The sequence below is a fragment of the Mesoplodon mirus genome (assembly GCF_964341445.2).
Source record: "Mesoplodon mirus genome assembly, chromosome: 17".
Classification (NCBI taxonomy): domain Eukaryota; kingdom Metazoa; phylum Chordata; class Mammalia; order Artiodactyla; family Ziphiidae; genus Mesoplodon; species Mesoplodon mirus.
The window spans coordinates 17,864,685-17,888,763 of record NC_138993.1 but is presented as its reverse complement, the minus strand read 5'-3'; the positions used below and the strand labels follow the sequence as shown (position 1 = coordinate 17,888,763).

At 44.4% G+C, this 24,079-nt stretch overlaps 1 protein-coding gene across 1 annotated transcript in view; it reads right to left on the bottom strand.

Annotated features, from left to right (window-relative positions):
- Window positions 1-14,558: 14,558 nt before the first annotated feature.
- Window positions 14,559-24,079, bottom strand: part of EBPL (EBP like) — a 42,673-nt gene continuing 33,152 nt past the window's right edge. Inside the window, exons 3-4 of the mRNA XM_082602334.1 lie at window positions 16,828-16,966; window positions 14,559-15,108 (exon numbers count right to left, since the gene is read on the bottom strand). Coding sequence (XP_082458460.1) covers window positions 14,868-15,108; window positions 16,828-16,966 — 380 coding nt within the window. The 3' untranslated portion in view covers window positions 14,559-14,867. The remainder of the gene's footprint in view (window positions 15,109-16,827; window positions 16,967-24,079) is intronic.

Genomic DNA, 24,079 nt, shown 5'->3' with positions numbered 1-24,079 from the left:
CGCTGAGCCTGCGCGTCCGGAGCCTGTGCTCCGCAACGGGAGAGGCCACAACAGTGAGAGGCCCGCGTACCGCAAAAAAAAAAAAAAAAAAAAAAGCTTCCAAATATATTCTAATATTCAATCCATTTCAAATTCAAAATCCATTCAATCCATTCAAATTTCCCCCACTGTCCCTAGAATCTCATTGCATTTGGTTATTACGTCTCTTTATTCTCCTTCCTAGAACAGTCCTCCTTCCTTTTGTTTGCCCCACAATGTGGACTTTTTGAAGGGACCAGGCCATTAACTGAAGAAGTGTCTCACAGCTGATTTGTCTGATTGGGTCTTGTGTCATTGAACTTGTCCCCATATCTCTTGTAAATCCTGTCAAGTGGAAGTTAGATCTAAAGGTGCAATTAGATTCAGATCAGATGTTTTTGGTAAGACACATAGGTGACATTCTCTACTTCATGCTGCATCTCATCAAGAGACAACGTCTGCTTATCTCACTAGTGGGGAAGCAAAGCTCCACCTCTCGGTAAAGGCAGTGGTTGTTGGATCACTCCAATGTGAAGGGACCTTGGGTAATACCTGACACAGTGTGAATATCCTGCTCAACGCCTTGCAGGAACAGACAACAAAGGATGACAGGACATCTGAGAAAAAGTCTCCAACGTGAGAGAGAGAGACAAAAACAAGCAGGAAAAAAACAACTCAGAGGAAAGAGCGATCACTGCAGGAAGCAAAAGAAAACTTCCCCCTAATGGCAAATCTCCTTAGAAATAAGAGAAGATATCACAGCCATGAAGCAAGGTGGCTATAAAAAATATTTAGAAAGCAAGAAAGAGCTCTTGGAAATCGCCACTGAAAAATCCAGTACAAACTTGGAAGATAAAGTAGAAACAAAAATCTCCTAAAAAGTAGAATAAAAAGATTAAGGATGAAAAATTGGAAATTAAAACATAAGAAAACTAGAGGATTAGTCCAAAAGTTTTGCATCAGAATAATGGGTATCCCACAAAAAAAAAAAGAAAAAAAAAAAAAAGAAGGGAAAAGTAGAGGGGGTGAATTATCAGATAAATAAATAAAATATGAGCATTTCCCCAAAACACATGAGTTTCCAGCTTGAAAGGGTCTATGGAGTGCCCAATACAAATGCATGTTATAAAGATAAACAAAAAAGCACAATATTGTAAAATTTCAGAACATCCTAAAAAAGAAAAATGGGTCACTATGAAAGGTCAAGAATCAGGCTACTATTAAACTTCTTAATGGTAATACTGAAATCTGCAAAGCCTTCAAAATTCAGAGGGCAATTTGAACAATAAAATTGTACTATAACCTCTAGAATAAAATAAATATCTATGAGTCCACGTTGATACAAGTAAATAAATGAATGACTAAGTACATGGAGGAGAAGGGACAGCTCTATCTTACAAAAGAATTTCATTAATAAATGTTAAAGAAATGAGGGAAATAGAAAATTATCATTAAGAACAGTACAGTAATAATTGTAGGCAAGATTCACCAATGGATGCTAAAATTTGTAGGTGAAAGTTTGAGGATAAACAAGATATTTGCATAGTCTTAAATTATGTCTACCAATATATTTACTAATTATAAAAAGAAAAATAGTAATTTGACAGTGAGAAGCCTGGCATAAACTACTTAGCCAAGTGATCAAGATGAACACCCTGAGCAGTACACAGCACCATCATGTCCCCCTGATAGGATGCACTCAGATGGGCACATCACCTCTGTGGTATTCTTGCCCCAAATCCATAACCTCAATTTAATCATGAGAAAATATCAGACAAATCCAACTGAGGGACATTCTACAAAATAATTGAACAGTATTCTTCAAAATTGTTAAGATCATGAAAGACAAAGACAGACTGAGGATGTGTCCTAGATGTGGGAGACTAAGAAGATTCAGCAGCTAAATAGAATGTGAGATCCTGGATAGGATCTTGGAAAAGTAAAACGACACTACTGGAAAAACCGGTGAGATCCAAAGTCTGTCACTTTGTTAACAGCAGTGTACCAACGTTAATGACTTACTTGCTTTTTTTTTTTTTTTTTGATGTTGTACCCTGAGAAGTGCATCAGAGTTAACTTCTTTTCTTCCCTTTTTTTAAGTTAATTTCTTAATTTTGATCACTGTACTACAGCTATGTAAGATGTTACCATTAGGGGAAGCTAGGTAAAGGCACTAGATAGAGCTCTGTAATGTTTTCGGAACTTTTCTGTAAGCTTAAAATTATTTCAAAATGAAAAGTTAAAACATTCCGAGGGAAAATTATTTCCCACATAGAATTTTACACCCAATCTAGCTATCAATCGTGAAGATAGAATAATGACATTTTCAGAGAAGTCCCTCTAGGGTTGTATTATTGATAAGTATTTAGAAAACCAAGCAAACAGACAAAAAAAAAAAAAAAAAAAAGCTCCTAGGGAAACGAAAGTTGCACTTTTTGTAATCATAGCATACTAAATGGCTCAGTTGTGAAAATTTTTTACATAAGTCATAATAATGTAAATACTAAAATATTCGTTTAACCAAAATATCTATATTGGGAAGATGTGGGGACGGGAAATATATGTGTGTAGGTAGAGCATGGGGGAGAATGTAAGAGAGTTAAATTCTCATTTTCCAAGGTAGGAAGAGAATAGATTATGTTTAAGGTTGAAAAATCAAGAAACAGCGACACAAATTTGGAAAAAAAAATGTAGGGAAAAGATAAGAAGGCACAGCTAAAACAGTTGTTTCTGGGGAGAAGCAGTCAGGGCTTAGTAGGGATGAGCAGGAGACTGTTGTTTTCCATTATAAGCCTCTGTTTTTATTTCACTTCTTAAACTAGATACCTGTGTTATTTTTATAAAAGTAAAAACTAGGGACTTACCTGGTGGCGCAGTGGCTAAGAATCTGCCTGCCAGTGCAGGGGACACAGGTTTGATAACTGGTCCAGGAGGATCCCACATGCCGCAGAGCAACTAAGCCCGTGCACCACAACTATTGAGCCTGTGCTCTAAAGCCCACGAGCCACAGCTATTGAAGTTCACGTGCCTAGAGCCCATGCTCTGCAACCAGAGAAGCCACCGCAATGAGAAGCCCACGCACCACGAGAGTAGCCCCCGCTCACCACAACTAGAGAAAGTCTGCGCAGAGCAATGAAGACCCAATGCAGCCAAAAATAAATAAATTTTAATAAATAAAATAAAAACTACATTTTAAATAATAAATAAATAAGGCAAGAGCAACCAGGACTTCATGGGTAACCTTGCTTACCCAATGGTTAATTTAAGCGTATAAACCCAACTAACTGTAGGCTCGAGTCAGGGTCTCAACCTTGTCTATTTGGTATTCCTTCCTGCTCTGATTTTGGGTAAAGCTGGTCTTCCCCTGGCTGGCCCCAGTCCTGACCTCCTCAGTGCTTTCCTTGGCATCTCTATGTCAGAGCATAACGGTTCGCACCCTTAGCCGTGGAAGGGCACTTTGGTGGCCGCACCACCCTCCACACTTCTGCTGCCTGCTCTCTCCTCACCTGGGCTCCTGGGCTACCCACCCCCACCGGAACCTGAGTTGGACTGATCAGGATGGTCACCTGGTTCTCTGGTCACAGGGAGCCTGTGAGCTGTTTAACCCTCAGAAGTTTCCCCCGACTGCTGGGCTCCCTGTAGCATCTTTGTTGCAAGAGAACGCTGCTAGCAGCAATTGGCAGAAGAAACCCTTTATCTCGTCCCTGTGTGCCACAGGTGAGCATGGTGGTATTACTGGCCCCAAATTCTTCACTCCTTTCTCCATCCACACACTTGCTATGGCTTCATCATGGATGGAGTGTCCTTCTTTGTCGATATTAGGGTTGGCCATGTGACTTTCTTTGCCGATGGGATGTCTGTACACGGACACAAGCAGGGGTTTGAAAAGCGCTTGCACACTGGGGTTTACCCTCTTCCGCCTCTGCCATCAGAAGAACAAGCTTCAGCTAACCTGCTGTCTAAGGAGGACAGGATGAGAGGCATGTAGAGCAAAATGACCGAGTGGTCCAGAGACCTGAAGTGAGTAGCAGAGCCACCGAGCCACTGCAGCCTTAGCAGAGTCAACCAGCTGAGCCCAGCCTGGGTCAGCCAAATCCTGGATGATCCGCAGAGCTCTGAAGACAAATGCTTATTGCTGCATGCCACTGAGAAGATTTTTGTGGGTTTTTTCCCCCTCAGTGCTGGGTGACTAACACAGGCACAAAGTGTTGGAAACCACCCATCTACAGTTTTATACCAAGACTTCACAGGTTTATAAAATAATGCTCAGGGGTGGTTTCCCAAGGTCAAATCATAAAAAGAGCTTGAGTCTTTAATCATTTACGAGCTAAGGAAAAGAACTCTTAACCTCAGACAGGTGTGGTGGATGACAGAGATGTCCTACTTACTTAGCATACGCTTTGACATTTTTTTACTGAAGACAGTCTAATATAAATGTGGCCATGCCAGGGGGATATGCACCCCTAGATGTTGAGGGTGAGTGTGCGGTGACAACGGCTACTTCTCAGCTATAAGTTGTGTGAAATTGCATATTAGACTTCTTAGATTCCTTAGTTTCCCAATTTCACATGCTCCCAGGAGGAGTCCCTGGCCACAGAACTCTCTCCCATCTTGGGGGTGTTTAGCTGATTCTAACTTCATGGGAATGTACTGATCAGATGCTACGCTGAGAGCAGGTTTCAGTAAAGAATGAGGAGCAGGCGATGGGTTCTAAAGCCAGAGATCCCAGAATGGATTCAAAGCAGTGACTCCCGTATGATGCTGACCAAGGCAGAGAGGAGGAAAACATCATAAAGCATACGGGAAAATGCACCTTAGCTGGGCGGGACCCCCTGGGATTTAATCTCACCCAGTCCTGTAACAAACCACCCTCGTCCTTCCTGCAGTGTCTCCTCTGCTTGGAATGGGGCTGCCAGGTGGGAGAGACTCATCCGAAACTTGGGGGTCTGGGGATGTGAAGAGGAGGGAAACCAGGGATGAAGGACAGGCAGATTCAAGGACTGTGGTTGACATCTTGCTTGGATTTAAGGAAAAAAATAGGGTAATACATTCTCAGAATGGCCAGGGTAGCCAGGGCTGAAGTCTGCCAAATCAGGACTGAGGCTGTGTGTGGGACGGGTTCACTTAATAAAAGGCTCCTCCCAGGCCCAGGGCGCTCTAAGCAGATGTGGGGAAGCATAGGCTGAGGAACCGGAAGGGAGGAAAGCAGGGAAAAGCAAGAAGATCGCTGCCCAAGGGGCTCCTGGCCTCAAGGTGAGAGGCACCTCTGGGTGTTGATGGGGGCAGGGACGGGGAAAATGGCTGTGGCATCTTTGGGAAGATTTGGAGACACAGGGGAATCCTCCCCACCCCCGCTGCTGCCTTATGATGGCTCAGCTACCAGGCCAACTGGGAGGTGGTAGAAAGCCAGGGCTGAGTGGGATTAGGAGTGGGGACATGGGCCAGGCGGGGCTGACTCATGATGGGATGAGCTCAGGTTCACTTTCAGGAGGGATCAGTGTCCAAGGAGATGCCATCGGGGGTGGATGCAGCCACGAGTTAAGGCAGCTGACAGCTCTCACAGCTCTCACCTCTCATGGCTGTGGCATGGTTTGTGCCCGTGCTTCCCAAGGTAGGATCTGTGAAACACTAGCTCTGAAGGTTGTGAAGGGCTACTGGCCTGAAAAGAGGGTTCCATGGTCCAACAAGCTTGGGAAATGTGGGCTTAATGGAATTACACAGGTTTCTCCACTGTAGGACATCTCAGAGCCCTGAATATGATGATGGGAATAGTCAATCTCTAAAGCAAGGCAGGCAGGGGTATGGTATACCACTTTGATCATGACCACGGAACCCTTTCAACACAGAACGTGACTTCAGACTAGTAAACTACTGATGACGCTTTCTTACTGAACTACTGGAGCCGGCACCAACAGGAAAAGGACCTGGTTCCCACGTGTCACCTTCACCACCACCGCCAAGCCCCTCTCCACCAGTGAGGTCTACTTAGAGTTTCAGGGCCAACAGGCAAATAAACTGAGGTTCACGACAGATTCTATCCCCATGGCAAACTGAAGTGCTAACTACACAAAGCCACAGAGGCACAGGTCCAGTTCTAAGGTACCTAGGCACCCAGTTGGGAGGCTGGGGCCCAGTGGGCCCACAGATCCATGGCAGCCCCACCCAAAACTAGGATCAGCCTGGCAGCAGCCCTATCCCCCAACTGGGGATAGACCTCGAGGCTCAGGCTTTGTCAGGCTTGGCTCTGGACATGGTAGGGGCAGCCGCGGAGAGGACAACCCCAGGGGTCCAGCTCAGCTGGTCTGGGTGAAATGCAGGAGTCGGCAACTCACAGTCATAGCTGTTTCCAGCTCCCTCACCACAGGAGGCTCTGTCACGTATTTTCCCAGTTTCTTCTGGTCTCTCCTGGTGCTGACAACGTTCCATACAGGTGCTGACGAAAATCCCTCTTCTCTGAAGCACAAGCAGAATGTTTCCTTAGAAAGGAAACAAAAAGATTCCGAGGACAAGCAATCACAAAAGCCCTGACGCCACCAAGTAACAGCAGCGGGAAAGTAACTCAAACTCAGTCTCAGATGGTCAGACTGGCAAAGCTTCCCGGCCCACAGGCGTCTTAATTTTGTTCTGATGTGCCTGCTCAGAAGCCCCAGGTTTCGGCCGGTTGCTCTGCTCGAGGCCTGAGCACCTGGCACGTTTAATTGTTGATTCTGAGATTGTCTCTCACACGGAGGCAGCGGCGATGTCATATGTTCAGAACCCGGGTAACAGACCCAGTCAAAAGCTAAATAAACGTGTAAGCTTTTACTTGGATCAGAACAGCGGGTGGAGTGATTGATATGTGCTCATCCTCACAGCTGTGTGTGCCAAGTACCACGACTCCATTTCTGGATAAGGAGACTCAGGACCCAAGCATCTGGGCCCCAAATCCCATGGCACGTGAGCCGGGGCAGCGGGTTCGAACTCAGCACCGCTTAGCGGCAAAACCCGCACAGCTCGGCTCCGGGTTCTGTCCCGTGTGCTCCCTGTGGCACGGGACAGATGCTCACCTTTCGTGGCCAGTTCTTCTTCTGTAGAAGGAAGATGATAATCCCTGTCCACAGAGCGTGAGGGATTATCGTGAGGATCAGATAATACAATGAACAGAAAAGAGCTATGAAGTGGAATGAATACAGGTGCAGGGTGTTAATAGTACCCAGTGTTTTCCTAGATACCAAACAACTTGGCATCCCAAAGGTTTCCACTTTCTCTAGTTCATGCTTACAAACTGACCAAGCAAAGGAAAAAGGCAGACAGATTGAAGAAGACGTACCAAGAACCTGAAAGCCTACAGGAGGTTAGGAAACAGACCCCCCCACCCAATTAGGAGGCTTTCAACTTGAACCTTGGAAGAGCTAACTCCCCCAGACCTCACCGCTGCCTCCTGCCCACACCCAACCCCACTCCTAAAGGCTCCACACACTAAAAATACCCCAGCCACCTGCTGCCCAGGCAGGCAGTAAATCACTGGCCCTCGAACACCAGAATTCAGGCCAGGCCTGGCCTGACGTGGCCGCTGGCGGCTGACACGCGCCAGATGGGGCAAGTCCACTTCTTCCCAGCCCGGCTGCCAGGGGGCCTGGGAGGAGAGTGCCCCCAGGAAGCAGGGGCGCTGCTGCAGGTGCCTCCTGGGTGTAGGGTGATTGGAGGTGGGTGTGTCACAGGAGGAAACGGGGCTCCCTGGGAAGGGGCAGTGGCTCCTACAGCAACAAGTATATATAGAATAAGGTCATCTCATCAAAATCCACAGATCAGCCACTCGACTGCTGTCCTATTACCCCAGGGCCACCAGGTGTCACTGTTGCAGGGGGCATGAATATTTGCGGTCCCATCTCCAGACAAGCACTGACTTTATGGAGACAGTTCAAACTGTGGGCCCTCAAGGCACACCAGTGAGATCCATTTCCTGCTTCCAGTTCTTGGAGATTCGATCCCACCCTCCCATCCCCACCCCCGGGACCAAAATCAGTCCGACTCCCAAAATGCAACCAAGAAATGCCAAAAATCTGTTCACAGTTACTTTCAGCACAATACAGTGAATCAGAAATGAGAGGCCAAGACAGAATATTTAATTTATTTTTAAACTAAAATGCATCATCAGCAAACACAGTTGTGGGGAACAAGAAGTCATGTGCTGTGCTGGAGTGTTGCTCAAATTTGAAAAAGTGGGGACCCTGAGAGCGAGTCCTCCACTTTGTCACCCCTCCCCCTAGAAAAACCAAAGCATTAATGTTAACTGCTGCTACCTGACCACTTGGTCCAACCAGTGAAAAATACTTACAGGACAATACAAAACACAAGATCAAAACAATGAAATTGAGAGGCTACTCAAGTATAATGAATAGACCTAGATGATCAGAAATGTGCTGAGGTTAAATTTTTTTTTCCACAAAATTGAATAATTTTCATAGCTTGTAGGCTTCTGGAAACAGGTCTAACACTGTTGGGCTAGAAAGAGTACTTTTAAGTGAACTAGGTTCTAGTTCACTGAAAAGCTCTGTGGCCTTGGGCAGGTTATCTAACCCCCCTGAGCCTCAGTCTCCTGGTATATGAACTGGACCCGTTCAAGGCCCCTTTAAACTATACATGATTCTAGGGTTCTCAGCGTGGCCTTGAGGGGCCCCTGTGTAGTTGGGAAGGTGGATGTCAAAAATAACAAAACAATACAGGGCCACTTAAGTGACACAGACAAGGGCTACAAGAATTCAGAGTCCTCCCCTTCCGACTCCTGGGGGACTGAGGGAAGGCTTCTGGAGGGGAAGGGATTAAACACCTAAAAGGTAACACTGCAGCACGCTCAGCATACTGCATCCCTCCCTTGAAGAGCTGGGAGGTGGCCAATCCAATATTTTAAGATGTCAACTTGATCTGTGTGGACATAAAATAAATGATAACTGCTACCTATCAACCTCTATAGGCGCATGAATATCTCAAGAATGGGAGCATGTTCTGTAATACTACCAGTCGGTTTTGTGTGTACATGTACAACTGCTACTTCTTGGATGATAAATCTGGGGCAAGGGGCAGAGAGGAAGGAAGGAGGGAGGTTAAAGTCCTTCAAGTGTTAAAAGCCTCCCCCAGATGTTAATACAAGCACGGACAAGAGCTTGAGAAATGGAAACTAAATGTGTAATAGTGGTTCTGTCTGATGATACTGGGGGTAATGATTATTTTTTTCTTTTTGCTTATCTGCTTATTTTTCAGCAACGGACATGAATCAATTGTATATTTTTTTAATGCAAATATATTTGGGACAGATAATACATCAAACCACTATCAGTTATTAGCATCTTAATGTGAATTAATGGATGTGATTTGCTTCCTGCAGTGAAGTGGCGCAGGATATGGATTTTGTGAGGTCGGGTCTGCCACTGGAAGGGGAGAGAAGATGTAGTTTCCAAAAGCACAGTGGGTGGAGGAGGCCTGCCAGGCCCCTCCCTGTTACCTCAAGGGCATTTTATTAAAGGTAAGGACAGCAACAGTTAACCTTTCTCATTCATGGTTTGGCCCAATTATTCTCATTATAAATTATTTATTTTTAGATCCAAACTCCAGCTTTCAAACCAAACAAACAAAAAAATGCTCATGGATTTTAAGAATAATTTGAAAAAAAAAAAAAAAAAGAAAACAAAGGATTCTCCTCCAAACTCTGTGCGTTTTGGTTTCCATCAAGCCTAGCTTGGATCGAGTTTTATTTTACTATTTCTTATTGCAGTCTGCAGAGTCTTCCTGGAGCCTCAGTGCTAGCACTTCAGGAGTTGTAAAGCTGACATAATTAAATACAAGGAAACGGCATCATTTAGACTCTGATTTTAGATGGGTTATGCCGATAGCTGCCTCAACATTATCTGGAAAGGCAGAGTATGCAGAGGAAATTTATAGTGTAAACAATCCTGGGGAGTGATGGACAGTCTGAAGGAATCCAGTTACCATCAACATAAGCAATTCATAACTTATTGCAAATCATTTGATATGTTCATCCAAATATTCCTTCTATGGCTGGCTCCTAGGAAACGAATGTGATAGAAGCGGGGTGTGCGGGGGGGCGGATAGGGAAGTAAATGATTCCTAAGGTCCCAAGCAAAGTTTAGACTTAAAATATATTTGAACTGTCACCTCCAAGTAGTTGGAGATATCGAGGCTTGAAAAGAGGAACAATATTGAAGGCAGTGACTTATTTAATTGAATCTAAGATGCCATCAATTATAAGATGGATCATATTTTTGTAAGAAAAAACACTGCCAACTCAATTAGGACACATCAACTGTAAAATACATTCTAATTTTTAAAATGTTAAAATGTGGGTGGAAAATATCTATCTTAGAGTTAATGAAATACAGTATTACCTATGTCACCTTTCCCCTACCTCCCTGTCACAGGGAGATGGGCTTCTATTTTCAGTGACCTGTTAGACTTCATATGGGGACATCAATCTTTCTTCCAACTCACTTAAGGGTTAAAACATTTAGATCTGTCCTTACTTGGCAGTAGAATGTATCTGTCCTCCAAGTTCCTGTCAGAGTCTATAATCTCCATTTCTCTCCCATCCAATACTCAGCAAAAACTCAGTTGAGAAAAATCATGTTTTCAGGACTGCCTGCAGGATATGCAGCCCATCCATTTTTCTCTACTCTGTTTACCCTTGGATTGAGCCAGATCAGCAGAGAGCAAAGTACTGGAAACAACTGGGTAATCCCTCATAGAAAGGCTTTTACAGACTCTCTCTCTGGCATCCTGCCTTCAGCCCACGTGGGGGACACTGTTAGAAACAGCCCGAGCTGTACTAAATTCTGCTGTCAAGGACATAGCGTCCTCTTCATGAGGACCCACTGGAGACATATTTCAGGTCTTCATACCAGGAATCTTTAAAAATAAAATGTTTAAATTGAAGTATAACATATATAGAGAAAAGCACACCATTCATAAAGGTACAGCTGAATGAATTATCGCAAATTATAACAACCGCTCAAAGGAAAAAAAAAAAACATTACCAGCACCTCAGAAGCCCCTTCATGCCTTCTCCCCATCACTATACCCACCCTCTTCCCCAGAGGCAATCTCTGTTCTGATCTTTAACACCACAGTTTTATCTGTTTTTGATTACATTACAAAAATGGAATCACACAATATGTATCCTTTTAGTCTGGCTTCTTTCACTTATCACTAATTCATCCATGTTGTTATGAGAAGTAGGTTGTTAATTTTCATTCCTATAATTTTCACTGTACAGTAGTCCACTGTATGTATATACCACAATTTACTCATTTAGGTTGTTTCCGGCTTGGGGTTATAATGCTGCCATTCTGGTACACATAGTAAGCACTTCTGTGAAGTATACCTAAGAGTCAGATTGCTGGGTTTCAGGGCTTGCACACGTTCAGTTTAATTTCAAAGTAGTTTTCCACTTTACATTCCACCAGCAGTGTATGAGAGTTCCAGTGGTTCCACATCTTCACCAACCCTCATAATTGTCAGTCCTTTTAGTTTTAGCCATTTTTATAGGTGTACAGCAACATCTTACTGTGGCCTTAATTATCATTTCCTGAATTGCCTTCTCTTTTGTGAAGTATTTATTCAAATATCTTGTCAACTTTTCTATTAGATTGTCTTTCTCTAATTGATTTACCCATTGGGATAGGTCTTTTGTCAATTATATGTACTACAAACGTCTTCTACCTTCTGCTTTTTTTTTTTCTTAATTTATTTTTGGCTGCTTTGGGTTTTCCTTACTGCATGTGGGCTTTCTCTAGTTGCGGTGTGCGGGCTTCTCATTGCGGTGGCTTCTCTTCTTGTGGAGCACGGGCTCTTGGTGTGCGGGCTTCAGTAGTTGTGGCTCACGGGCTCTAGAGTGCAGGCTCAGTAGTCTTGACTCGCGGGCTCTAGAGTGCAGGCTCAGTAGTCTTGACTTGCGGGCTCTAGAGTGCAGGCTCAGTAGTCTTGACTCGCGGGCTCTAGAGTACAGGCTCAGTAGTTGTGGCTCGCGGGCTCAGCTGCTCTGCGGCATGTGGGATCCTCCCGGACCAGGGATCGGACCCGTGTCCCCTGCACTGGCAGGTAGATTCTTAACCACTGCACCACCAGGGAAGTCCCTGGCTTCCTTTTTTATTCTCTTAATGGTGAATTCTGATGAGCAGAAGTACTTGATTTTAATGTAGTCAAAATTATTGCAGCTTTCTGTATCCTTTTTAAGAATATATTCTACTTTTTTTCTTCTTGAAGATTTATTGTTTGCCTTTCACATTAAAATCAATAAGCCCACGCACCTAGAGCCTGTGCTCCACAACAAAGAGAAGGCACTGCAATGAGAAGCCCGCACACCACAACGAAGAGTAGCCCCCGCTCGCCAGAACTAGAGAAAGCCCACGCTCAGCAACAAAGACCCAACGCAGCCAAAAATGAATAAATTAATTAATTTACAAAACTAAAATCAACAATTCACCTGGAGTTGATATTGTGCATGATGTGAGGTAAGGATCAAAATTCATTTTTCCCACATGGACATGCAACTGACCCAGCACCATTTATTGAAAAGACCATCCTTTCCCCATTGTTCTGCAGTGGCACCTTTTTCCTAAATCCAGTGTCCATATACAGGAAGGTCTGATTCTGGACTTTCTAGTCTGTTCCATTGATCTATCTGTCTGTTGGCTTTCTGGTGCCAATACCACATTGCCTTAATTACTATGGTTTTATATTAAGACTTGATGTATGGTAGAGTAAGTCCTCCAGCTTTATGCTTCTACAACATTGTCTTCGCCCTCTTGGCCCTTTGCATTGCCATAAAATATCTTAAAATCAGCTTGTTATCATTTAAAAAATGATAAATAGATAAATCTGTTGGGATTTTGATTGGGATTACATTCAATCTATAGCTCAATTTGGGGAGAATTGACTTCTTTGCAATATTGAGCCTTCCAATCCATGAACATGACATATCTCTCTGCTTATTTAGGTCTTATTTAACTTCTCTCAATGTTTTATAGTTGTTTTTATTTTCTGTGTAAGCCTTAATATCTTTCAATTTCCCCCTAAATATTAGAATGTTTTGATGCTATAGTAAATGGTATTTTTAAAAATTCTATTTTAATTGTTTATTGGCAACTGGTTTGTTTTTAATCTATGAAAACGGAACTCTTGTTACTCAGTGCTTCCCTATCTGACGTTCCATGAAACACCATCCTACTTGTTAAAGTGGTCTGGTAAATATGTTGGGAAAAGCTGAGTTAAACAAGTTAATCTAGTTTCTTCACTGCAGGACTTCTAAGGTCTTTAATGTGCTAACGTAATATTCCTCAAACTTACTTGGCCAGACTTACTCAATATTCAACGAATATCATAGTCAGGTGTCATTCAGGATAAAAGCATAGAAAACGGCAATTACTCTAGGTGTTGTAAGCAGGAGGATTTAATAGAGCATGCTTATAAAAATCACTGGAGGACTCCAAGAGTAGGTGCTTGGCTCAGCTTCTAGGAATGGCTCCCAGATGACCACAAGATGGACCCTCCCAAGGCAGGCACTGCCAGTGAGGCCACCACTGGAGCTCCTCAGCCCGCACACCCTTTACTCCCACTGCCCCAACCACAACTGCCTCTCAGTACCCACGAAGTTGAACGCTTGATGTGCCAACGCTCCAAACCCTCACGTTTCCATAGTCATAGACAGTACCTGTCGCCACAAAACAGCAAAAGTAAAAAAGGAACAGCTGAAAACAGTCTCCATGCTTTCACCCTCCAAACCGCTCACAAGTACCTCTGAAAGATGACAACAATTTTGCATCCAGGACCACAACCTGCAGCTCTCTGCAGGGTAAGAGGACACCTAGAAGGAGGGGGAATGCAGACTGAGCTAAGTGACAGCATCTGCCACAACCAACCAAGTGCCTGGTGTATATGCCGGGCACCCTTCTAGGCAGAGAATACATCTGTGAGCTAATGGGCTAGTAAGAAAGTCAGGTGTTGAGCAAGTTAATGTGAGTACCCGCTCCCCACCTCCGACCGAAGTGCTATAGCCATCTGCCAAAATGAGTGTTTTCTGAAACATAGGGTGATCGTGTCTCCCTCTTGGTACTGAAGGTAAGTGTTAAATTTATGCTTCACTTCTATCAGTTACATACGACGTCACGGCATGCATTTTGCATATGAATTTTACCTTCATCTTATTGTTTCTCACTCATTTTCCCTATGTTCCTATTTCCTGATTTACTTTTTATCGTATTTTTGTAAGGTATCTTAAATCTTCCTCCTTAAAAAAGGACAGATATAAATCAATCATCTGTGTGAAACCCCAGTGTTCATCCATGAGGAGTTAGCCCACTCACAAATTCCTTCCACTATCATTTTTGTTGGCTTCACAAATTTGATAAAGTACAAATGCAAAACAGAAGCACTCATTTCGTTTCTGGTTTCACTTTGGTAACCAAAAGACTGGGGGGAAGATCAAAGGTTGAAGCAACAACATGTTCTTTGAAATAAAAAATTAATATAACATGCTCTACAGCGTTTCACGATAATTGGCTTTATTAATGTAGAACAATTAATGCTAGCCATAAAAGTATATAATTAAATGTGTTATTATTACAAGTTAAAATTTATTCTCTGTTCCCTGTATTGCCATTTAACTGGAAAAAACAACAGCCAAAACTTGTCAACCTTACAGTCCATTTGAAATTGATTCAATTGAAAGCAATTAGGTTGTTCAAGAATGACAATATAAAAGAAAAGTATAGACTGGAATGTATTACATTTTGGCCCAACAAACAGGTCTGATTCATTCTGGCTCAAAGCACGCTGATGGTGTTTATGATTTTGAAAATTCACTGAAACTTTTTGCCTGAATTGAATCCTTTGTGATGCATTTTCTTGAGTTCTACCCATGACTGCCACAGTAACAGTCCTGGGATCAGAACCCAAACACCATTGAAAAATACCAGATAGCCCCAAAAGTAGAGCCAATTGTTGGTGTTGAGGTTGGGGCTTCCCATAAGCCAGTCTGGGCAGAAGGTCATCCACCCGCCATACAATTCACACACACACAGGGTGATCTGTATGAAATGCCTGTTAGAGAGAAAGAGACAAGGGATGAAACTGCCAGCAGCATCAACAGTCTTCCACGGCAGAAAACCTCACTGAAGTTGGACCTCAGGTTTTACGTAGAGCTCCTTTGATGGGGCAAATTGATAATTAATGAAGACCCATGCTTTCCTTGGAGAAGCAATAGTGCCTTTCCTAGAAGATTATCCTCAGAGTTGAAGAAGGTCTCTTGGGTATCCTGTCCTATTCTTTGGAAGATTTAGTGAGGTCACAACTGACCCAGTAAAGAGAACCTGGATGTGAATCTCTCTATGAGCCGCAATTTCACTTGCTGTAAAAGGGATAATAATAGTCCCTTCCTTGAATAATATTGTGGAGATTAAACGAGATATGTAGATAAAGCACTGTGCCCGGCACATATTCAACAATGCATATGTGTTAAATGTTTGAAATAATAAACAAATGGGTGCATGTAGTAAATCTACAACCATGATCATGGAGTCAAGGACATGTAAGGCACCCAGGAGAAATTTAATTGTTCCTGCCAACTCTCTATGTAAAACTGGGTGGGGGAAAGTGGATTAAATGACCTTTGAGGTCTCTTTCAAATCTGAAATTTTGGGCTTCCCTGGTGGCGCAGTGGTTGAGAGTCCGCCTGCCGATGCAGCGGACACGGGTTCATGCCCCGGTCCGGGAAGATCCCACATGCCGCGGAGCAGCTGGGCCCGTGAGCCATGGCCGCTGAGCCTGCGCGTCCGGAGCCTGTGTCCCACAACGGGAGAGGCCACGGCAGTGAGAGGCCCGTGTACCGCAAAAAAAAAAAAAAAAAAAAAAATCTGAAATTTTATGATGAAGCTTTACATAAGACTTCTTCTTTGATACAAGATGGTGGAAAATGGAATGCCGTTGTGCCTACTTGACATTGTTTTAGGGAATCATCCCCAGGATAGCAATCTGTCTCAGGTCACCCTGTCCCTAAGATGGAGAGGAAGGAAAGGGAGGGAGGCAGCGGAGTTCGAAGTTTCAGGGTCTGACTGATGGATGGTTAATCTGCCATCTTTCTCCTTCGTCTCCTCACTCTTCTGCCTTCCTCATACCCTCCACAGCCTGCTTCTGGAAAGATTTCTTATTTATCTTGCATGTCTACCTCAGAATTACATAAGAGATTTTTCTTTGTGCCAAGCGGAATGGGAGTTTTCTAGAATGAGTTGGAGGGAAAGGATGCAAATATTACCTTTTTTTTTTTTTTGCGGTATGTGGGCCTCTCACTGTTGTGGCCTCTCCCGTTGCGGAGCACAGGCTCCGGACGCGCAGACTCGGCGGCCATGGCTCACGGGCCCAGCCGCTCCGCGGCATGTGGGATCTTCCCGGACCGGGGCATGAACCCGTGTTCCCTGCATTGGCAGGCGGACTCTCAACCACTGCGCCATCAGGGAAGCCCCAAATATTACCTTTTGATTCTCCAAAATATTGGTGGCAAATCATCCAGTGCTGTCACCACCGTGCTTGTCTACACAGCATCTAGGTTGCCAATACAATCATATTTCTCATATTTTTTATTTTGAATGGTCTGAAATTATCCTGGTGGCACCATGAACCTTAACTAATATCTAACAATTTTCGTTTCTAGTCTACTTTTTGTTTAACAAAGAACTCTGGTCATTATCCCCTCCAAATGTCATGCTGGCGTTGGGACAGCTAATGTTCCTCCTCTTTTCCGTAGGACAGGAGAAGGGCACTTACCGATAATGTTCCTCTTTGACGATGGCATAAATGAGAACCAATGCCAGAAACCCACCCAGAACGACAGTCAGAATTTCCACAGACACAATGGTTGGATCCAAATAAAGCCATCTTGCATCAGCTTTGCCATATTCTTTCCCTGAAAACAAAATACATTTTGTTACTCATCTGGCAATCATTTTTATGACAGTTAGAGGAAATGACCTTTTTTTTTCCCGTTAGGAGGAGATAAAAGAGGAACTGCCACTCTCTCTATAGTCTTCATAATGCCTTAGTGGAAGGCGAGAGAGGCCCTATGACGAAAATGCATTTGCCACCGGACACAAGTAATAGTAACAATATCATGTTATATTTGTAAAATGATTTGCATTTTCCAAAGTGCTTTCACACGTGTGCCCTCTTCACCCTCTCCCTTTTCATCGTAAGCAGCAGAATTCTACCTCAGTTTGGCACAGTCAGGCTTTGCAAAGATAATCTTTAATAGTTATCTTGGTAAATGCATTATAATTCCTTACTTCAAAATTTCAACATAAAGTCTGTATTAGTTAGATGTGGGAAAATTATTATTAAGGAAATGTTTATTAAAAAAACACATGTTTATTAGTGATTGAAGAGGAATTGAGTGCTGAGCAGGCAGCAGGGAGGGGCGGCGAATAACACAGCCTGGACTACAGAAGGAATCCTAAATGGACAAAGGGGCATTTCGGTCTGCTACAGGGACAGAATTCACTAACACAGCTACCACGAAATTGTGCTGACCAGGGAGCAGGTGTGCCCTAAGAAATCCTTCCAGGCCCCGTTATCAGGATGGTTACTTCTAGGAAGCACCATGGGGTCAGACAGTCTTTTTAGTGAAGGACCAAGGGCCATGCACTAGGTGAAGTCATATTCCCCTCCCTCCCTCCCTCCTCCTCTCTTCTTTCCTTCCTTCTTTCTTTCTCTCTTTCCTTCCTCCCCACCTCCCCCCATCTCTTTCTCTCTGTCTCTCTTTCCTTTTTACTTTAACAAAGTAATACGTGCTGGTGCTAAGATCTCAAATAACCAGAGGAAAAAAAACCCAAAGTCCCCACCTCTTCTCTCCCTTTAACTACTGTTCTCACATAACTTAGAAAAGGTATGAATGGTCAAAAATTAGCTGCATGATCTGATTGGTCTGAGCAGCACAAAGCAATAGTCTCTCTTAATGGTTAGAGTTAGGATCCCTCCAGGGCCAGGGACAAAGGGTTCCCATGAAAGGCTGTCCCCAGAGAAAGGACAGGCCAGTAAACAGGATTAGCTATTTAATGAGATAACACACAGACACACGCTGAGCGGAGATTCTGTGAAAGGCCAGACGCAACTGGCAGACCAGGCAGAGCCGTCCAGCCTGTCCTTAGCCGACTGCCTGCCATGACCTAACTGGAAAACAACATCATAGTGAAAGTAAAAGTTTTCCCTATAAATTTAAACATAGATACAGGGCTTCCCTGGTGGCTCAGTGGTTAAGAATCTGCCTGCCAATGCAGGGGACACAGGTTCGAGCCCTGGTCTGGGAAGATCCCACATGCTGCGGAGCAACTAAGCCCATGTGCCACAACTACTGAGCCTGTGCTCTAGACCCTGCAAGCCACAACTACTGAGCCTGCACGCCATAGCTACTGAAGTCCACGTGCCTAGAGTCCAAGCTCTGCAACAAGAGAAGCCACCGCAATGAGAAGCCCATGCACCGCAACGAAGAGTAGCCCCCACTCGCCGCAACCAGAGAAAGCCCGCACGCAGCAACAAAGACCCAATGCAGTCAAAAATAAATTAATTAAATTAAAAAAAAAACAAAACACATAGATACAATAGGTGAAATATACTACCTAGTGCAGCCAAAATCTAAGAAAATATCACAAGTAAAAGGTCAATGCTTTAGGAGCTAAGAGATTAGTGGGTGTTTAGACATTCACAAAAATAACCCCATTCTTTCATTCTTTTAAAAAATTTTATTTATTTATTTATTTATTTATTGGCCGCGTGGCATGTGAGATCTTAATTCCCTGACCAGGGATCGAACCCATGCCCCCTGCATTAGAAGTACAGGGTCTAACCACTGGACCGCCAAGGAAGTCCCCTTCATTCATTCTTTAATTCAACAATTTTTTTGTAGCGTATAGACGCGTCTATGCTAGCTCTCAAGAATGCGGCAGTGACCAGGACACAAAGTCTGCTGCTGGTGGTTCATACCGTAGCGAGCTCAAACCATGCAATAAGTGACGGGGACAGAGAATAGGGACATGGAGAAAAGGCACTGCCCAAGCTAGGAGATGAGGTATTCTGATCGCTTCCTCTTCACCCTAGACGTGAGGGAAGGGTTCCCGCCCTGGGCTTATGTGGTGGCTCAACGCACAACAGGTGACATTGGGCAGGTGAGGTTGATGGCCGTTCCTTAGTCACAGAACACTCGCAGGCTCGGGCAGAAGCACACTGCGCCGCGTGGGGCTGCCCTAGGGACTGGAGTGAACGAGGAGGGACTGTGGGAGGGGGGCTCTGCAGTAACACCAGGGCGGGTGACCCCTGGTCCCCGCGGCAGGATGTGATAGGACTGTCTGAGTAATTCTGACGGCTGGCAGGGAACTGAAGACGGCTCCTCAGGGGTATGCAGGCACTGTGCTGGCCCCAGAGACCAGGAGGGCTGCTTGTCTAGGGACCTTATATGAGGAAGCAGGGTGCAGAGGGGCCTGGCTCTTACGACATCTGAGCCCTTCTGGATTTTACCAGACGTCAAGGCACACGTAATCTTGGATCTTAATCTCAGGCCTTTCTCTTAGTCCCGTACTTTCCACAGTGTCAGAAATCAAGGCTTTGGATTGGGATGAAGGTGAGGGTGACCACCAGGCAAGATCAGTGGCCAGCCCAGCGTTCATTTCTGTCCTGAAGGGGACCTGGTCCAGTCTCGAGGGCCAGTTGGATGAGGGTGTCATATAACAGGACCCCCATGTGGCCTGTCAATTGCCCCCCCACCTTGGGGAAGTGTGTGATGATATGTATGAACTGAAACACAGCTCCCATTCCCTAAATCAAAAGGTCTCTTCTAAATTACAGAAATAAAGCACATTTGCATGAAAAAAAAAATCTCAGGGCTTACATCACGAGAGGCGAGCAGAGGGAGAGGGTATTTCGGGGAGGAGTTTGAGCAAAGGCCTGGGGCTGAGAGCGCTCGGTGTGTCTGAAACTGCAGGAAATTCAGCAAAGCTGAAGGAGACAGCGTGTGTGTAAGTGAAAGTGGGGGGCAGGGGGGGTGGGGACAGGTGCTGGAAGCAGGCCCTGCTATCTGCTGGCCCCCATGTATCAAGCCTCTGGCATCTCCTCATCTACTGCTTAACCTTGACCAACTCTTTGCAGGTTAAACACCTACAACAGCGAAAGGGCAAACAGAGCATTAACAAACCTAATGATGTGACCCACATCCTTTATTTTGTGACTGACTGCCAGGCTCAGGCAGAGGTTTAGAGGGAAAGATGCACACAAAGGGCTGGAGGTTTCCAGTAGCCAAGCCACGGCTGTGCCCTTGGCCACAGAGCGGAGATTAGGGGCCCAACTCTTCTTGACCAAACTCAAGGCAGCCTCCTCCAAGCCCTCTTCTCCAAAAGGTCTCGACCTTGGGCTCTGTGCTTGGCCCACTTAGTCCAGTTTCAGCAAGAATCCTGCTGCGTAAGTTTAGTGAAAATCCTTCACTCTTGGTATCTGATCATTCCCCCAACCCCCAGTTTTACTGAGATATTACTGACATACAGCACTGTGTAAGTTTAAGGTATACAGCATAATGAACTGACTTACATATATTGTGAAATGATTACTGCAATAAATTTAATGACATCCATCTGTCATATAGATACAAAAAAAAGAAAAAGAAAAAATGGTTTTTTCCTTGTAGTGAGAACTCTTAGGATTTATTCTCTTAACAACTTTCAAATATGCCATACAGTAGTGTTAATTATGTCGTATATTACATCCCTAGTACTTATTATTATTATTTTTTGCGGTACGCGGGCCTCTCACTGTTGTGGCCTCTCTCGTTGCGGAGCACAGGCTCCGGACGTGCAGGCTCAGCGGCCATGGCTCACGGGCCTAGCCACTCTGCGGCATGTGGGATCTTCCCGGACCAGGGCACGAACCCACGTCCCCTACATCGGCAGGCGGACTCTCAACCACTGCGCCACCAGGGAAGCCCCCTAATACTTATTTATTATAGAACTAGAAGTTTGTACCTTTTTTTTTTTAAAATAAATTTATTTATTTTTGGCTTCGTTGCTGTGCGCGGGCTTTCTCTAGTTGTGGTGAGCGGGGGCTACTCTCCATTGCGGTACGTGGGCTTCTCATTGCGGTGGCTTCTCTTGTTGTGGAGCACAGGCTCTAGGCATGTGGGCTTCAGTAGTCGTGGCTCGCGGGCTTAGTTGCTCTGCAGCATGTGGGATCTTCCCAGACCAGGGCTCAAACCTGTGTCCCCTGCACTGGCAGGCAGATTCTTAACCACTGCGCCACCAGGGAAGTCCAGAAGTTTGTACCTTTAGAACATCTTCATCCAATTCCCCCACTCCACAGTCCTCGCCTCTGGTAACCACAAATCTGATCTCTTTTTCTATGAGTTTGGGTTGTTTGTTTTTTAGATTCCACATATGAGATATTACAGTTTTTGTTTTTTTCTGTCTAGCTTATTTCACTTAGCATAATGTCTGCAAGGTCCATCCATGTTGTCACAAATGGCAGGATTTCCTTCTTTTTATGGCTGAATAATATTCCATTGTATATATACACCACAACTTATTTATCCACTCATCTGTCAATGGACACATAGGTTGTTTCCATGTCTTGGCTATTGTAGATACTGCTGCTATGAACATGGGAGTGTAGATAATCTTGGTACCTGATCAAATTCCTCATCTCCCACCCTCTATATCTTAATACCCTGACCTGTCTTCAGCAAGGATCCTGTTGAGTCAGTCTATCAAGAGTCTCACAGCCTTGATGTTTCTTCTCAGTAATTTTCCATCCACTGACCCCCAACCCTGCTCCTTGCCTATGAGTCTCCACCTGTCCTTGTATTTAGTTGAGCCCAATCTCTCTCCCATTGCCATAGTCCCTCTTGAATAAAGTCTTCCTTACCATCTTTAACAAGTTCTACATCCTGCTGAATCAAAGGAGAGTGAGTCCACAGATCAATATCTGGGAGGCCCTACCCCAGACACTCTGAATTAGAATCTGCATTTTAACAAGAACCCCAAGCAATCTGTGTAGTTTAAAGTCCAAGAAGCACTACTTGACATTATCTACTGGATTTTCACTTTCACACTAATAAAGGGTACCTCCATTAAATAAGTTTTCACTTAAAAAAAAAAATTTATTTATTTATTTATTTATTTATTTATTGCTGCGTTGGGTCTTCGTTGCTGCATGCAGGCTTTCTTCTTAGTTGCAGCGAGCGGGGGCTACTCTTTGTTGCGGTGCGCAGGCCTCTCTCTTGTTGTGGAGCATGGGCTCTCGGTGTGTGGGCTTCAGTAGTTGTGGCACATGGGCTCAGTAGTTGTGGCTCGTGGGCTCTAGAGTGCAAGATCAGTAGTTGTGGCACACGGGCTTAGTTGCTCCGAGGCATGTGGGATCCTCCCGGACCAGGGCTCGAACCCGCATTCCCTGCATTGGCAGGAGGATTCTTAACCACTACGCCACCAGGGAAGCCTGAGTTTTCATTTTTTTAAAGGTGAAAATGTAGACTGAAGATGACTGATCAAGATCGAATTAGATATTTGCATTTCATGGGACTGAGCCAAATCTGGGCTGTTTGCTTTCTCTGAGGCTGAGCAGGGCAGCTGGGGTAGGAGGACAGTGACTTGAGCTGGAATCCTCAACCCCAGACTTCCCTAGCAATTCTCAAGCACAGTTTAATCTGGCAGACTTGCCAAAAAGGTGCACAACTGCATTTTCCTTAGCCCATGGAACTGAGCAGGTGGCCTCAAGATGTGGCACTCAGGTGCCCTGGGCTACCATGGCTAGGACCTGATGGACATCAAAGATAACACGTGTTTTGCTTTGGGAAGCACTAATTGTAGCTGACTCAATGCTCTAGAAGAGTTTTACAGTAGTGGTGAACAGGAGTCCAGATCCTGGCTGGAGGACACGATTTCAGAATTGTGGAAGAAATGAGATAAACAATGCAGATTTTCAGATGCAAAATCTGAAAGAAGTTATCCTGCACAAGGCAGCTCTATAATGGTGGCAAAGAACCCAGATGCTGCACAGCTCATTTATGTGTCAGTACTGACACACGGGAGGTAGTCGATACTGACTGACTGAATGTTGATTGATTTACAGCAACATGATGAAGATACGGAAAACTAGTTAACATCTCTGCAGAGCAGGAAGATTTCTGGAAATTATCTATAAGACCATATATATACATGTATATATATATATGTATATATATATGAAAGTTAATAATAAAAATATGGAAAACACCCAGTTTAAATACTGCAAACTCCTCAATCTGCACTCACTATAAACATTGGAAATTATAGGGCTTCCCTGGTGGTGCAGTGGTTAAGAATCCGCCTGCCAATGCAGGGGGACACGGGTTCGAGCCCTGGTCGGGGAAGATCCCACATGCTACGGAGCAACTAAGCCTGTGCACCACAACTACTGAGCCTGTGCTTTAGAGCCCGTGAGCCACAACTACCGAGCCTGTGAGCCACAACTACTGAGCCCGCGAGCCACAACTACTGAAGCCCGCACACCTAGAGCCCATGCTCCGCGACAAGAGAAGCCACTGCCATTAGAAGCCCACGTACCGCAATGAAGAGTGGCACCTGCTTGCCACAACTAGAGAAAGCCCACGCACAGCAGCAAAGACCCAGTGCAGCCAAAAATAAATAAATTAAATAAATAAAAACAAAAAAAATTGAAATTATAGCTTTATTGAGATATAATTCACGTGCCAGACCTGTTTTTTGAAATCTGTTTAAAGTGTATAATTCAACAAATTTTAGTATATTCTCAGATCTGAATCACCACAAATCATGTAATTTTATAATGTTTCTACCCCAAAAAAGAAACTTGTACCCATTATCAGTCACTCCCCATTTCTGGCCTATGTTCCCTCCCCCTCCCCACACACCCAGGCAACCACTAATCTATAATTTATCTCTATAGATTTGCCTATTCTGGACATTTCATGTAAATAGAATCATACAGCATGGGGTACTGGTACTCATTTAATTGACAGCCGTACTTGCAATTA